General features: G+C 46.1%; 1 protein-coding gene across 1 annotated transcript; it reads right to left on the bottom strand.

The window, feature by feature from the left end:
* Positions 1-2,995: 2,995 nt before the first annotated feature.
* LOC127296237 (allene oxide synthase 2) lies at positions 2,996-4,761 on the bottom strand. The gene has a single exon (XM_051326273.2). The coding sequence runs from the start codon at positions 4,641-4,643 to the stop codon at positions 3,192-3,194; it is 1,452 nt and encodes a 483-aa protein (XP_051182233.1). The 5' UTR covers positions 4,644-4,761; the 3' UTR covers positions 2,996-3,191.
* Between the last annotated feature and the right edge of the window lie 12,201 nt (positions 4,762-16,962).

Here is a 16,962-nt window from a genome sequence, read left to right as displayed (position 1 = left end):
AAATTGATTGTCTTTTATATAGTGTATAATTTTATTTCATTTGCGTCAAACCTGAATGTGGCCTCGATTCTCTCGCGTCGATCGGTGCGACCCTAGGTTTCTATAATGGGTAACCCTTGATGGCTTGATGCAACCTTTGTGTTGTGTATGCTTGTCAAAGAGATGACGTCTGACTCACTGTAAACTCCGTCGCAAAAGGTCTATCCCTTCTACACTGCTAGGAAGAACTCGGGGCAAGATTGGGAAAAGTAAACCATACACTGATACATACATACCTAAACTCAGGGGCAAGTTGGCAACATATATACAGGCCGGGAAGCAACCGAGCAAGAGCCAAGATGTATGCATGACTGCCACAGAGGGATAAGTAGGTGTTGACTATGACGATATCTGTGCAGCCTAGGCCGGGTGCTGCTAAGTTGGAGATTTTGCTTCTTCATTTTTCATGTTGTACTTACTCCAATCACAATTACCTCACATTCAGGGTTCTGTTAAATTTATAATTTGTTGAGTACTACTATAAAAAAGTATATTGTAGGTGTTAATATTTTTCAGATATTTGGTCAAACTTCACAAAATTTAACCTTGACTAAATCCAGAACGCGATATAATTGTGAATAGAGGGAGTAGCTGAACATTGATTTTTATTACAGTTGTCCGTTCACTGGATTTTTTTTTCTCTCTAAAATGCATATATCTAGAAGCGCTTTAGTGTGTAGGTTTCTTATTTTGGTCCATATTTAGTCTATTTTTTCCGCGGGAACATATTTAGTCTACTTTATAAAACTTCGACAAGGTTTTACACTAGTGAAGAGAGAAGACATTAGAAAATGTAGATAAAACTTTGTTTGTCTTATTATCCTCTGCCCAAATTAGGATGTCTCACATCTCTCCAAGTTTAAATTTATCTATACACTAAATCACGTCAAAATACATTATGTTGAATTTATGTCGAACATGTGTACGAGCAGTGCTACAATAAGACTTGTAATTATCTGGAAGGTTGCGTGTTGGAGTCAAACTAAACACAAGTTGTACGTTAGACAAAAGATTGATTTTCGGCGACGGTCCGGTGCACATGGTAGGGGCGCTGGACCGGTGTGGCGTTGTAGATCTGATGTGTCTATACACCTCGGTGGACTTGTCATCGACGGTTCCGTGATAGTGCCTGGGAAGGAGCGCCCGTAAAGCATGCCCCGCAGATGTAGGCGTTTGTCGAACTGCGTTACCAAATCTCGGTGTCGTTTTGCTATGATTGCTTGTTTTCGGTAGATCAATTTAACGCCTCCAACGTTAACACATTCATATTTAGATAAATCTGAGACATGCTTTGCGAAGACAGCATGACGCTTCAAGCGTCGAAGTGGGTCAGTCACTTTTTTTTCGATAAAGGACGCTTTCATTACTCTAAAAAAGTATTACACCCAGCATCTAGCATCTGCATAACATGATGCACACAGCCGCACACACACACCAAACTACCAGTCTTGTTACAATAGCTGAAATAACAATATAAGGACGCACGCCTAAGGTGCAGGAGGCTCTATTCGTAGATTACGCCGCCATCCATGTTGGGAACAAAATATCCTTCGCCACATCCTCCAATCGTGTAGATACCTCCATAAAGAGGTCGCAACTCTCTGCTCGTTGAAGCAAAGACCACGAACGGAGCAAAGCGGTGGACCGGTAGATAACCTTCAAACAAGAAGAGTTAATATCATGGAAAATCTTGTCATTTCTACACAGCCATAGCGACCAAATAATGGCGATCGCCCCCACCCGAATAAAAGTTTTGAACCTACGCTCCACCCCATTGAGCCAGCTACCAAAAAGATGTGCAACGCTCCAAGGTGGGTACACGGTAGAACCTATTTGGGTTATTGACCATATAGATCTCGCAAATTGACATTGGAAAAAAAAGGTGATTGTCTCATCATGAAGACAAAAAACACACTTTTTACTACCTTGCCAACTACATTTCACAAGATTATCCTTAGTAAGAATGACCCCTCTACGAAGATACCAGGCAAAGACCTTCGTCTTTATAGGAATCTTCATAGACCAGATTTTTTTTGTTATTTTCAACTGGCGTATCGGATTGAATCAACGCATTATACATAGAATCAACAGAGAATTTACCATTCTCTTTAAGATTCCATCGAACCACATCAGACCCATGCGACAACTGGACCCTCTCGAGTCGTTGAAGTAACATATTCCAAGATGCAAGTCTTGGACCTATTAGGCCACGTCTGAATGCCATCGCCAATGGTGAATTTTGCATCACCGTTGCAATGGTATCAGACTTGTGGCGTACAATACTATATAAGGCTGGATATTGTTCCCGAAGGGTAGTGTTGCCTAACCACTTATCTTCCTAGAAACGTATCTGAGATCCATCCTTGATAGAGAAAGATGTGTATGGGAAGAAGAATTTCTTCGTCGCCATAAGTCCAGCCCAGAAGTGTGAGTCACCAGATTTTCAAAAGACCTGGGACAAGGCCTTCGAGCCTACATACTTTCTTTTGAGAATTGTTTGCCATATACCTTCTTCTGAAATAACTTGAATAACCATTTTCCAAGGAGGGCTCGGTTCTTGACCTAAAGACATGAATCCCAAGTCCTCCCTGGTCTTTTGGACGGCAAACTACATTCCATTTAGTCAATCGATATTTCTTTTTCTCACTATCTCCTTGCCAAAAGTACTAAGCAATATGGTACTGTATATTGTATATGATTTCCTTCTTCCAGTTGCCCAAAGAGATCTTAAAACGGTTGGATTATTTCCGATCTAGGTTCTTTTGGTCAGTCACTTTTGTGCAACTTTTTAGGTCGATTGATGATAGGATCACGTACGTAGTACTCGTAGTTAAATTAGTACGTGGCTGCGAATGCAGCCTTGCGTCAAAGCTGGGCTCATTTCGAAGCTTTTGTCTAAAAAAATGTTGGTGAAAGAGATAACTTACGTTTGACTCACTTTGTATCAACAAGTCAATAGTCGTCTATCCTCCAACCCTGAGGGAGAATCTTATTATTACCGAAAAGTCCTTATTACAAGAATAAACATGCTGGGAAGCAACCGAAAGGAATTAAGATGCATCATGCATGCATGCAACACTGATATGTATGACGGTGAGGATCGATCAATGACTGGGGAAAGTACGTCTTGCTGCCGTTGATCTTGATCCCGACTAGTGCTGCTGGTTTGATACAGCCTCAGGACCAGAAGTGGCCTTGGTGACTGCGGAAAACTCGACCTTGGTGCCGAGCAGGTCGGTGCCGACGCCGGCGGTGAAGGTGTCGTACCGGAGGAAGAGCTCGACGACAAGGAGCCTGCCGACGAGCACGACGAGGTTCTTCCCCGGGCACTGCTTGTTTCCCACGCTGGGGCTCTCGGTCTCCCTCCCGTTGGACCAGTACACGTACTGCAGCAGCTTGCTCCCTTCCTCCCCGACAAACCTGTCCCCGACGAACTCCGCCGCCGTGGCGCCGAACACGCGGGGGTCCTTTGTGGCGCACGGCTGGTAGCCGAAGAGCATCTCCCCCTTCTTGACGGCGAACACCGCGTCGTGGCTCTCGATTTCGAGATCGGTCTTGGCGCGGCCGTACTGGAACTTGACGGGCGGGTCCAGCCGCAGCGCCTCCCACACCGCCGACTTGGTGAGCTCCATCTTCTCCAGCGCCGCCATCGTGACCTTGCCGCCGGCGTCCTCCACGGCGCCGCGTATCTCCGCGGCCAGCCGCTGGTGGAACTTCTCGCCGGCGCCCGCGACGCGGGCCAGGATGCCCGGGAGCAGGACTTTCAGGCCGCCGTAGCTGTTGAACACGGTGGCGAAAAGTAGGTTGTGGCACGCCTCTTCACGTGTGAGACCGAGGGTCTCGGCGGTGTCGAGAGCCTTGGTGGCGGCGGCGGAGAAGTACTTGTAGAGCGCCTTGTAGTCGCCGCTGACAAGGAATGGAGGGAGGTGGAACGAGTGCAGGAGCGGCTCCTCGAGGATCTTGGGGAGGCCGAGCGTGACGAGCGGGTGGAGCTGCCAGATGAGCCACTTGGCGGCCTTGGTCGGGCCGGTGGTTCCTAGCTCCGAGGCCGAAGGGAGCACGCCGAAGTAGGCGTCGCCAATGAACTCGAAGGAGGTGGCGTCGTTGAGCGCGTTGAAGTCGGACTTGCCGGAGAGGACGAGCTGGGACTCGACGGTGGCGAGGAGGGAGGAGAAGTGGGTGCGGAAGGTCGGGATGAAGGCGTCCTTGCGGGAGGCGAGGAGGGAGAAGAGCATCTGCTTGACCTTGGCGTGGGTGGGCTCGGAGGGGTCGAGGTAGGAGCAGACGCGGTAGCCGCCGGTGAGGGAGGTGGAGGGCATGTAGGTGCCGGTGAAGAGGTCCTTCTTCTCGACCTTGGTGACGTCGAAGAGGACGGGGAAGCTCTTGGCGTCGAGGACGGCGACGACCCGAGGGTCGCGCGCCATGAAGGGGCCCGGCGGCACGTTGATGCGGACGACGGTGGAGCCGTACTTCTCGACGCGCGACTCGAAGTACTTGTCCTGGCCCTGGTTGTAGTAGAAGTCCAGGCGGTCGCGGATGGCCGAGACGTACGGGAAGCCGTAGCTGCCCGGCACCTCCTTCGGCACCCGGGAAGGGGAAGCCATGCTTGCAAGGGTTCGATCGATCACAAGCTCTCGGATCTAGGCTGGTCTGGAGGCTACCGAGAAGATTGGAGGGAGCTATGAGACTCTGTGTGTTTGTGTTGGCAAGCTGCGTCTACTCGTTAGGGTTGTACATATAGCCCGCGGGGAGACACGGAGGGAGGACCGCTCGCGTCGTGGTGCGCGTGCCGTGGAGCCGTGGAGGTCCGGCCAAGATACGAGTCCTGGACTGGGCGAGCGAGATTGGCTGTTGCACCGTTCACCCACCCGCAAGGTGATGTCTATTATCAGCATTTCCGTTTACAGGAAGATTCTTTTGCCAAGCAGTATCCAAGATACACGGCAAAGGGCATAAAACACGGCAAACCCTGCAGCGTATTTTGCTACACTCGGCAAAAAAAAAAAAAGTTGTTGACGGCTGGCCGAACTAACGGAGATGCCACATGTCTTGCATCTTTAATTAAGTGTACATTTCCAAACTGGATGGCAAAAATTCGGATTTTTCGCCAATACACACATCAACCTTTTAAATTTTCTGCATGTTTTATTTTCCACATGCCAGCATTCTGCTTTTGTAAGCTTTTGTAAACTTACGAATCAGGAGGCAATCCAACAATTCAGACAGTTTTCTGCGGCCTCATTTGCAACTAGAAAATTCTTCTTTGCAACTCATTTTGCACTTATTTTAGCATGCATCACGATTCAATCCTACGATTTAGAAGTTGGCTGAGAACTAAGTTGTTGTTTTTACCATGGACTGTGAGGCAAAAGCGACACAATTATTTACAAAAGGAGAGAGCAAACTCCTAAAGGAAGAGAGTTGACCCAATCTAAAAGACAATCCTTATATTTAGCCGGCCTTTACCCTATAGCGCAGTAGAGTAATATCATGTAGAAATTTGCACTTCCATTTGCCGAAAGAAGGCCTTTCTTGCCTAAATTTTTTTACCATTAATTCATTATGAGTCAAATATTCTACCAAGGTGTACGATCACTGACCGAATATTGTCATTTGACTCCCACGAGATTTGAAGATAGTTCCATATCCTGATGATGAAATTACATTCAAAGAACAAGTGTGTCTGGTCCTCATAAACCCTATTTGGACCGAGCTCACAATGCGTGTCATCCGTCACCTTCCAGTGTTGATGTTGGACACTGTCACGAATATTCAACTTAGTTGATAGCAGCAACCATGCAAATACCTTGATCTACATGGTACAACAAGACTTCCAATCCCTTTGTACACACATGATGTTTGTATATGATAAAATTTAATTTGTAGAACTTGACTAAGAAGTAAGTTAATTCTCAGTTGACTAGGAGTTAGCAAAACCAAGTGACTAATTTTCAGTCGACTGAGAATTAAATTGGTTCTCAATCAAGTGAAATCATCGAATTTTAGTTACCATTCATGTTGCAACTTATGATTAGCATGAATCACAATGTAAATATAAAGGTTGGAGGCATTTTGCAAATTTTATAGTGTATGACTCGACTGGGTGCTAAGATAGTTCTCATCTAGCAACCCTGTGTGAACCGGCCAATTTTTTCGGTTACAACTCACTTGTCCGATGTGTAACTGGAAAATCTAAGTGCACCTCAACTTGCAACTGAAAAATCCCAATTGCAACACATTCACAACAAAGATATCTGAGCCGCAATTCACTTGTAACTGAAAATCTTAGTTGCAATTCACTTGCAACTCATGGAGCGCGTGAATCGCGATGCAAATATGTTGGTTGTAAACTTGACCAAGTAGTAAGTTAATTCTCACATAGACGATAATTAGCAGTTTAGCTAATTCTCTATCAGGTGATGTCATCGAATCTCAATTTCAACTCACGTTGCAACACGTGAGAAGAGCGAATTATGAAGCAAACCAATGGTCTTGGGCAGTTGCAACCCATGTCACAACTCATAACTAGCACAAATGATGAGGATATCCAGGCAGCCTGGTACACTAGGACAGCGCGCCGTTGATATGATGATAAGTCTAAGGTTGTACCAGTCTTGTATCGTAGTATTGTTATTAGAGAATAATGTAGCCAGGTCATGTGGTGGGCCAAATTAGGGTTTTAGTTGTGTCTATTTGACTTGGACCTGTCCAAGTCGAATTAGGGTTAGGCCCATAAGTGGGCGCCCCAGCCCAATAGGGGTTGGCCGGCCGCACCATCCCCCTCATATAAGGAGGTGGGGCGGTTAGGGTTAGGGAGACTAGTTTTTGAATCAGATCATGTAGAACCTCGAGTTCATACTATCACTGTCCCTATGGGATCGGCGTGCGTGACGGCGTCTTGGACGTTCGTCCGGTTATCCAATAAAGACAAGAGAGTTCTTGAGTTGTCAAGAGTGATCGTGTGTTCTCGGAGGTCCTTGAATCTGTCAAGGGTAGTCGAGCTTCTTGGCATGTTTATTCTGCTTGAGGTTTGGCGTTCTTCGTCGAGTTGCTCGCCGGATTGGCGTTCCCCATCTTCAGGTTACGTCTATCGCACACGTGATTGGAAAAATTATCGGATCCTATGGATCAAAGAGATGCACCGTGAAAGATCGGGCCAAGTCTCCGTATCATCTTGGTACCAGAGCGCTAGGTTCATCACAATGCGGTTTGTTTGCTGTTCGTCATTGTTTTTCTCGATTTGGAGTGGATACCATTGGGTACGTCGCCGCCATACTGTTGGTGAAGATCGATGAAGCCTTCGTTCATGCAGAGGAGGAGGCGGAGGCAATGGAGAGGAAGGATTAGCACTGCAGAATCTCTGCCACAACAGGATTTCGCCGAAATTCTCTGCCGCGGCAGGAAAGATCGCGAGGAGGAAGAACAGATCCGTCTGGCGGCCGGTGCCACGACCCGGCAGACCGGCCCTACAACCGGCCGGGCCGGTCAGACGGCCGGCCGACCCGCCACTAGACCGGCGGCTCCAGCGCCCAGGCCGGTTGGACCGGCTGCCAGGCCGGGTAGGCCGGCGCAAACCGGGGCCAGCACTAATGCCAACCGGGTCAGATGTACTGTACATCGGGGCGGTTCCCTCGGCGCCCAGGCCGGTCAACCGGGCCTCAGGCCGGCTGAACTGGCGCCCAGGCCTGTCGAACCGGACCCCTGGCCGGCCGTTCCAGCGTGCAGTCCGGCCAAACCAGCGACCAGGCCAGCAGGATTGACGTCCAGGCCGACAACTGCTGCTTCTTTTTGATGTTGTCGCTGCTGCTTGTTCGTCGTGGAGTGTATGAAAAAATTTCTTCAAGGGAGGAAGACATTGGTGATCCAAGAGAGTGCGTGCTTTGGTGTGTTCAACTTATTTGGATCCATGGCGGACAGGAGTTTGTTCTGTTTGTTTTGGGTGATATGTATGGCGCGCTTCAGTTGCATTTGGGAGGATGCTTGTGTCTTCAATCAGGTTGATGGCGTCGAATACCAAAGGAGCGCCAAGGTCAAGACAAGCTAGTCGAGAGGGAGGATGAGGTGTGGAAGACTGGCGAGGCTTGAGGATGAAGACCGGCGATGTTACTTATCTGATGTCACCCTTTCTCTAGCAGACCCACACGCGTTGGGGACAACGCTTCTTGAAGAAGGGAAGGATGATGAGGATATCCAGGCAGCCTAGTACACTAGGACAGCCGTTGATATGATGATAAGTCTAAGGTTGTACCATTCTTGTGTCGTAGTATTGTTATTAGAGAATAATGTAGCCAGGTCATGTGGTGGGCCAAATTAGGGTTTTAGTTGTGTCTATTTGACTTGGGCCTGTCCAAGTCGAATTAGGGTTAGGCCCATAAGTGGGCGCCCCAGCCCAATAGGGGTTGGCCGGCCGCACCATCCCCCTCATATAAGGAGGTGGCGCGGTTAGGGTTAGGGAGACTAGTTTTTGATTCAGATCATGTAGAACCTCGAGTTCATACTATCACCGTCCCTATGGGATCGGCGTGCGTGACGGCGTCTTGGACGTTCGTCCGGTTATCCAATAAAGACAAGAGAGTTCTTGAGTTGTCAAGAGTGATTGTGTGTTCTCAGAGGTCCTTGATCTGTCAAGGGTAGTCGAGCTTCTTGGCGTGTCTATTCTGCTTGAGGTTCGGCGTTTTTCATCGAGTTGCTCACCGGATTGGCGTTCCCCATCTTCAGGTTACGTGTATCGCACACGTGATTGGAAGAATTATCGGATCCTATGGATCAAGGAGATGCACCGTGAAAGATCGGGCCAAGTCCCGGTATCAACAAATCACGATGCAATCAAACAGTCTATATATTCTTCTAAGTTGCAACCCCATTTAAACCTAAACAATACCAGTTGAAATTCATACCGCTACTCATGCCAGCACAATCTCAATGCAATCCTATGGTTTAGAAGTCATCCAAGATTTAAGCTAATTCTCTAATTGTCAGTCGACAGAGAATTAGCAAAATCAATACTTGGTTCTCATAGATGTAAGTGGGACTGAAACAAACTAATGATAGCTCTCCTCCCATTGGATCTCTAGGTATTTTTTAAGTCAATCTCCTTCGAACCTCAGTGCACAAATAACGCGGAAACCGATCGAAAATGCATTTTTATGGGAGCCACTAGTTACCGGCCAAGCATCCAACCTTGTTGGTACTTCACGATTCGTGCTATGTCCTCTCACCGTATTTGTCTTGTTTCATAATGATATGGTACTTTTTTAAATAGACTCCCTTCCTCTGGAAAATGAAGTTATGGATTTATCTAGATATACATGTATTTAGACATGTTTTATTGTATATACATGTGCATCTAGATATAGCTACGACATCCTTTTTCCGGACAGAGTGACTATTAATTTCAATTGAATCCGTAATAAAAAATTATTTTCTTAAAATTCTTCATAGATACAAAAGATATTTGGAAGTGGTTTTTTTGGCTGATAGGTCCAAATTCACCCATTATGAAAAATAATATTCTAAATGTCTTCAAAAATGCCAAGAATCTCTGAAAAAATGGGATGTAGATCTAGGCATGCTATGTTTGCATACAAAATTATGTGGGAAAAGACTTTTTTGTGTGATGTGCAAAAAGACAAATAAATCTCACGATAAACTATTTAGAGCACCGAAAATTATGTTTTCTAACATATTATATAAAATGCCATTTTTTGAGAGACTTTGTGTGTGAACACATAATGTTTAAATATACACCTAGAATTTTTTCTAGATTTTTTGACATTTACAAAAAAAATTAGGCTATAGGTGCATCTACACCTATAACCCAAAATGGATTTCTTAACATATAATATCAGTGATAGAGTTAGCATGCACAATCAAGCTTAGGATATGAATACCACTCCAAGTAAGCCACTTCCTAGAAAGATAAATTTTGAAGGTAACAAAAAAATTCTCATGCTTCGTCTAACTCCTTTGAGGTTTTTTGCAATTGTGAAATAATGCATATGAAATTTATGATGGTTTAATTACCATCCGCAATCATAATTTCAAATATGTGTAGGGTTTCGTAGAGTAAACAAAAAAAAATTAACTAGTGTACTCCGATTGCCAAGATTTATCTAAGAGTAATGTTGTAACGGAGATGGTTTCGGTGACGTACCCTCGTGAACCGAAAGCGGCTAACGTTCCGCTATAACGTGGTTGATGTAGTCGTACTTGTCGCCCACCTCAATGTTCAATCCTCATCATACGACGTCGAGTGCCGCAAGTTAGGCCACATACGGTGCTAGCAACGACTCCCGAACCTCTTGATCCAGCTGAGATTACGAAAGTAGATCTTCTAGATCGGAATCCTAGCCGCGCTCCATCGTACTGGGTGCAGTTGACTCCCTCCGTGCACAGCCCTTCGAGGAGCCGCAGTCGGGCGAAAAACGGAAGAGATATGCACCCTAGGAAAGGTAGCCTTGAGAGATTTGTGTGTGTCTCATTTTCTCCATGTGCCTCCACTGCATAGATGGAAGGGGAGGGGAGGAGGTTGTGGCTAAGCAATGTGGGAATAAAGGAGGGGGCGGTGCGGCCGGCAACCATGGCCAACCCGCCCTCCACCTTGGCCCGATCGGCCTCCCCTCTTGGCCCATGGGGTGGCCGGCCACCCCCCTTAATGGGTTCCCCATCTGGATGGGGCCCAATTATGATGGGAATCCTTATTTAAATAAATAAATCATATAATTAAATATTAATTCACTTATGTGATATATAATACATATATTTAATTGCCAATGATCCGAGACACCTTTCGGACCACTCCGAACACCCTTCGGATTTCCTGGAACCCTCTCTGGATATCTCTCTCTATTTCTCCAGAAATTCCAATTTCCAAAACAATCTCTAATCATCGCTAACCCTTAAATGTGTTACCGTACGGTTCGGGAATACTAAGGCATGACCGAGACATATCTCCGGTCAATGACCAATAACAGGACCGGGATGTCCATAATGACCCCGTAAATTTCACGAAAAATATCGTCATTTGAACCATTACATTGAGTCTCATTCCCTTTGTTACTTCGATACCGACACTTATAAGAGATATGATTATCTTAATCATTATACCTAGTTTGATCTCGTTACCATCAAGGCTATTCAAATCGTTCCCGTGTAATTCCATCATCATGATCTAGTCATACGTTGCGCAATTTTATGGTTGTAATCTCATAGATTGAGCCCAGAGTATATGTGACAAGGTATTAACTTGTCAATGCCTACGGGTTGTAGACTAGGGTTTAGTTGGAAGTAGAGGGCAAGTAGATCTCGAAGGTTTCAGCCGAAAAGTACTCGACGATTATGAAAACTAGGGTTTGAGAGACAATGATTCGATGCTTTCTTTGTCCCTCGACTCCCCCTTATATAGGAGGCGGAGCCGAGGGATTCGTGTTGTACAAGTTACAGAGTCCGGGACGGTTTCTAACTCATCCCGCAAGATTACAAATAATGCTTCCTATTACAACTCTAGCTTTCCTTAATAATATATTGGGCTTCCGAATCTTCTTATTCTTTGGGTAGTGGGCCTTCAGTAAACCCCGGGTACTATCTTCGGCAGGCCCATTGGGGATGCCTATGTCAGTAGCCCCCGAGATTTTGCTTGGATCGTAGAGTCGGGGAAAATCTCCACTGTTTATTTTTATTCGACAACTTAAACTTTTCTATATTTCTTCACATAAATTTCTATATTGTACAGGGATAATGGTAGTTGGGGCTAGTTTATCTGACGGATCAGGTACTAGTTAACTGCACTAGTGGCAATCCGCAAAAACCTACTTCAAGATCACGTCCCTGGACATGATCTCGGGATACTGGTGTAAACTTCGACAGGTGCCGCTTAAGGTCTTACCATTCTGTCGAGTCCCAGTCAAATTTATCGGGTACCTAACGCGTCCGTTAGGATTTTTCTTCGTATCTGTTGATACGGATAAAAGTAGCAAACCGACGTCAAAGACGGCGCCACGCCACATAGAACGGATCTGGGGTCTTACCTTCGCAAATTTGCGGCATTCAGAAATTGATCGCGACTTTGGCGTTCTGAGAATATATTGTTGAGTGCTTATTCGGCTGTTGGAATGGCACATTTTATTGAGTCAAAGATGACTTATATTGCCCTCCCGATGGGAGTATATGCAGAGTTATTTTTAACTCGAAATATACTCTTTTGCTCTGCTATCTTTCTTTTTCTCTTTCTTTCTTTCTTTCTTTTTATGATTTCATCGGGTACGCGAGCAGCGTTCTCGATGGGAGTAGCCCCCGAGGCTACAGCCAAGGACTTGTGCTTGGTTGTAGGCTCCACGCCTTATGCCGCTATATTTTCTTTATCTCCCGAAGTTTTAAAATTTCTCGGGTGCGCGAACAGCGCTCCCGATGGGAGTAGCCCCCGAGGCTATGAACAAATATTCGTATTTGATCATAGGCTCATGCCATTTCTATTTTGTCTTTCTTGATCTTTTCATTTTTTCAAAGTAGCCCCCGAGCATTTGATCAAAAACTTGTATTTGATCAAAGACTCATCAATATTTTTCCATGTCGCCTTTTACGAAGCTGTTGAGGCGAATTTTTCCTTCTGCTAAGGTGACGTTATTGCTGACGATAGGTACGTTTGTGAGTCCAAAAAATCGCGACAAGTTCTCTCCCACTGCCTTGCGGGCCCAATTTATCCATTGTCTTGACACGTCGTGCAGGTGGGGGACACACGTTCTCCGCTTTTCCTGGTGCACGTACCGTAACTTCTCCAATGTTAAAATACTTTTTTACCCTTGTTTCCATGTGGTTATCATCGGCCGCACACTTTGTCCATCCAACGGTCCGCCGCTTCGCCCACCTCTATATAAGATCTCCTTCTTCTTCCTCGAACACTTCCGCTCGCGCCGTTCTCCTGCTCTCCTCTGCGAAATCTCCTCCTGCACCCCAGAACTCCCTAAGCTCATCTTTTCCAAGCTGCATTCCTGCGCCATTGTTGATGCCACCGCGTCGGTTGATCAAGCACAGCACGCCGGAATCATCAATGGCTGCCGTGGATCTGGGAACCGCGGAGTGGGAAAGGTCCAAGATTTCCACCCAGGACATCAATCTCTTGAAGAAGCTGGGGATCAGCAAGAAACCCAAGGCGCTGTGCTTCCCTAGTGAAGAAAGCTACCCAACCCCTCCAATGGGGTATCGGGTAAGTTTTGTCGACCACCTCATCCGCGGTCTTTCCGCCCCCATTCATCCTTTTCTCCGCGGATTGCTCTTTATTTACGGTCTGCAACTTCACCACCTTACACCCAATTCCATCCTCCATATTTCTATTTTCATCACCCTCTGCGAAGCCTTCCTTGGCGTCCAGCCTAACTGGGCGCTATGGAAGCGCATTTTCTTCTGTCGCCGCAATGGCTCTCCAAATGTCGCCTATAATATAGGCGGCATTGTAATTTCCGTTCGCCCCACCGTCGATTACTTCGACGTCAAACTCCCTGACTCAGTTCAAGGGTGGCGCAAGAAGTGGTTGTACAATCAGGAAGAGAACCATGGATGTGCTGAAGACAACATCCCTCCTTTCGATGGCGCCAAGAAAATTCTTCGCCGCCGCTCCTGGGATGCAGAAGCTACCGAAGAAGAAAAAATGTCGACAGAGGCCCTGATGACTCGCATCCATGAGTTGCAAAATACCCGCGGCAAAGAGTTGTCAGGTATCCAAATCATGGCGTATTTCCTTAGGACCAGAGTGCAGCCTCTTCAGGCTCGCAAATACCCTCTCTGGAAGTATGCTGGCGACAAGGACGCAGATCGGTTGTCAGCGGATTTAGAGGTCAAGGACTTAGAGAAGCTTGTCCGAAAAATCTCGTCTCTTAGCAAAAAAGATCCTGTCCCGTCTTCTTGCCGTGTAAAACCATACAGCGCCACCAATCCACTTCCCAAGGTAACCTTTGTCGATTGATTTGTTATTGCCTTGCTATCTTTTTGTAACTCCTTTTTTGACATCTTCCCCTGTTTTTTGTATAGAACCATCCAAATCTTGTTTCGCTTCCCCCCCTTCCTGAAGGTGGAGAAGTCGAGGAAAGGGCCGTTGTCACCGACGACAACCAAGATGCCCCCTCTTTTGTGAATGAACCCGTGGATTCTCTAAAATCTGCGGGATCTTCTGAAAAGGAGGCTGCCTCCGAAGGCACTGCATCGGCACAATCTCCTCCTCCTGCTGTTTCTCCAAGGAACAAGAGGAAAAGGAATGATGTCGAAGATTCCGGCACCTCCAAAGCCGAAGAAGTTGGTCATTCACGTCAGAAGGCAACTTATGATCCATATCTTGAATCCCTCATCAGCTCGTAAGTCACCTTTATTTTTCCTTACTTTTGTACTCGAAGATTTTTGTCTATCTTGCTTTTTATGCTGTCGACTTTTAATCGCAGTGATGATGAGGAAGAAATACCAACTCTTGATGTGGCTGCTCGAACGAGTACGTCACATACTTTAATTGTTTCAGAGACGCCAGTTGAAGGGGAGGAATCCTCGCCTCCTCAACAAAATGTTGGCGCTCCCACTCCTCCTTCAATCTCTCTTGTCCCTTCACCAAAAAGGACAAGGGTGGAAACGATCGTGGAGCCTACCCTCCAATTGGGTAGCTCCTCCAATCCTCTCTTGGATGATGTAAGTTCTTAATTTGCTTGTCACTATCTACATTTCCTCTGTTTGCTTCTTTATGCCTTCATATTTTTCCCATACCGATGTTTTCTTTGTTTGTCCTTCTTTGACAGCCTATGATCAAAGAGCTTGTTCGTATCGGTGCCCAATTTATTGGGTACCGTGAATATGCCAGCAAGACTGAAGGTAATAACTTTTTATTGACCCTTGTTTATAACTTCTTGCTCCTGTTTTGTCGCAATTTTGACGATTCTTTACTATTTTGGCAGAGAAAGTTGCAGAAGCCAACAAGCTTGTCGACACTCTTGCTCAGAAACTGGAGCAAAGTGAAATGACTCGCAAAAAAGCTGAACTTGACGCTAGCCAAGCTAAAGCAGAGGCTGAGAAAGCCAAGGCAAAAGCTGCTGGTGTCGAAGATCTGCAAAAAAGACTTGATGACGCCGAAACTGCTTTGAATGAGCACAAGGCCGCCCAGGCTACTCGTGAAAAGGCGATCATCAAGCGCTTGAACACGCAGAATCGGCGCTTCCTCGGTAATTTTGTCGATCCCTTCTATCTTTCTTAGACTTGCTTTTCCTTGCTTGCTGTCGACCAACATATATTTTATGCGGCAGGTAAAACAAACCAAGAATTTGAGCTTGAAGATCCCGACAATGATCCTCTCCTTGACGCACTCTCTTTCCTGGAGTTTCATCGAACCGAAGTTCGCGAAGTCATGGAGCATGCTGACGCAGGATTATCAAGGCTGTTCCCCTACTTCTTCCCGAAGAAAGAGGAGCCCAAGACTTTCCTTGCTCTTGCCAAGGACTTCAATCCACCAGAAGATCTTGGACTGAAGATGCGCCAGGAGAACATGAAGATTGCTGTCGAAAGCACTTTTGCCTTGGTCGCGGACAGCCAACAAACTGTTGACTGGATGAAAGTTGGCGACACCGAACAGATAGAGCAAACAAAATGGCGATCTTTGATCAAGGCAGCCAAGCCCAACACGAAGAAAATCCTGGCCTATCCCGGGATCAAGCCATCTTCAACTCCTAGCTCATCAAGGCCGGAGGTCTAGTTGAATGCCTCTTCTTTTTCTTTCTTTGTTTTTTCTTTTTCTTTTGCTATTGTCGCCATACTAGCTTTGGCGACAATTGCCTTAGTAGTCCTTTTGGAGAACTCCTTCTGTAATATCCATGTAAATTTTCTGGAAATCAATGAAATTCTTCCTTGCACTATCATTGATCCTGAGACTTTCTTTTCCAGTTAATATTTGATAACTACTCGACCAATCCTTGCTCTGCCGATACTTCGCCTGCTTCTTCATTCTCGAAGAAAACCCTTATCGGAGATTTTTCAAGTGAACATTTGCCGCAAGATTTGCAAGAACTTCGCCAACAACTCCAATCCATGAAGAAACAAACTCTTGCGATGATGGAACAATCTCGACAAGCATCTGAGAGAGAGAAAATTGCTCTTCAACAGGCGAGAGAAGCCATTGCTGCAAAGGATGCTGCTATTGCTGAGGCTACCGAAACTTCTTCTCGCGAGAATTATATGCTTCAGCTAATGACTGACGCCAGCCTGGACATGACAGGTATGTTTCCTGTTCATAACCATGTTGGATGTTGTTCTTGCTGTTTTTTCCTTCCTTGACAATTTATTTGCTGTACCAGGCTCATTTTTGGATACTGCTGCCGAAGATCAACGTGTTGAAGCTCGAGCCAATGTTTTGCTTAGGCTGGCTGCACAACATGGATCTAACTTTTGGGTTACTCCTGAGCGCACCCGCCAAATTGTCAGAATCCAAGATCGCGCGGCTCAGGTCCGTGACTTCCTTGACTTCTGTACGAAGACTTTATTTTTAGTTTATGGAACCATGTTCTCTCGGAACAAGATGCCAGAAACCCTTCCTGCTTTAATGGAAAAATTTCGAGATGCTCCTCGAATCCATGGCTTTGTGCGGGCTCAACTCTCTACCGGCGCAAGATTTGCCATGATGATGATAAAAATTTGCTATCCAAAATTGCCCATGGATCAAATTGTTCCCACGTGCCTGGCTAAAATGTCGAAGAAGAAGAGAAATATGGGCAAGATTGATGATCTGGTGACTCCTGTCGCCGAAGATATGATGGATGAACTTCTTCGGATGGATGATGAGTTCTTCGTGAAGGGAAGCTATGCCGAGCATAGTACTCGTCCTTCCAATGAGCGAATAACCATAGACCATGTGCTAGGTATCCCTTGAGGGTTTTTCCCTTTTCCTTGCTGTAGTTCTACCAT

This window comes from Lolium perenne, chromosome 4, assembly GCF_019359855.2.
Source record: "Lolium perenne isolate Kyuss_39 chromosome 4, Kyuss_2.0, whole genome shotgun sequence".
Classification (NCBI taxonomy): Eukaryota; Viridiplantae; Streptophyta; class Magnoliopsida; order Poales; family Poaceae; genus Lolium; species Lolium perenne.
The sequence above is the reverse complement of the archived record's forward strand: the minus strand, read 5'-3'. Positions and strand labels throughout refer to the sequence as shown.

What these genes read in the sequence shown, in the direction of transcription:
- LOC127296237 (XM_051326273.2), bottom strand. Translation starts at nt 4,643, where the DNA reads ATGGCTTCCCCTTCCCGGGTGCCGAAGGAGGTGCCGGGCAGCTACGGC.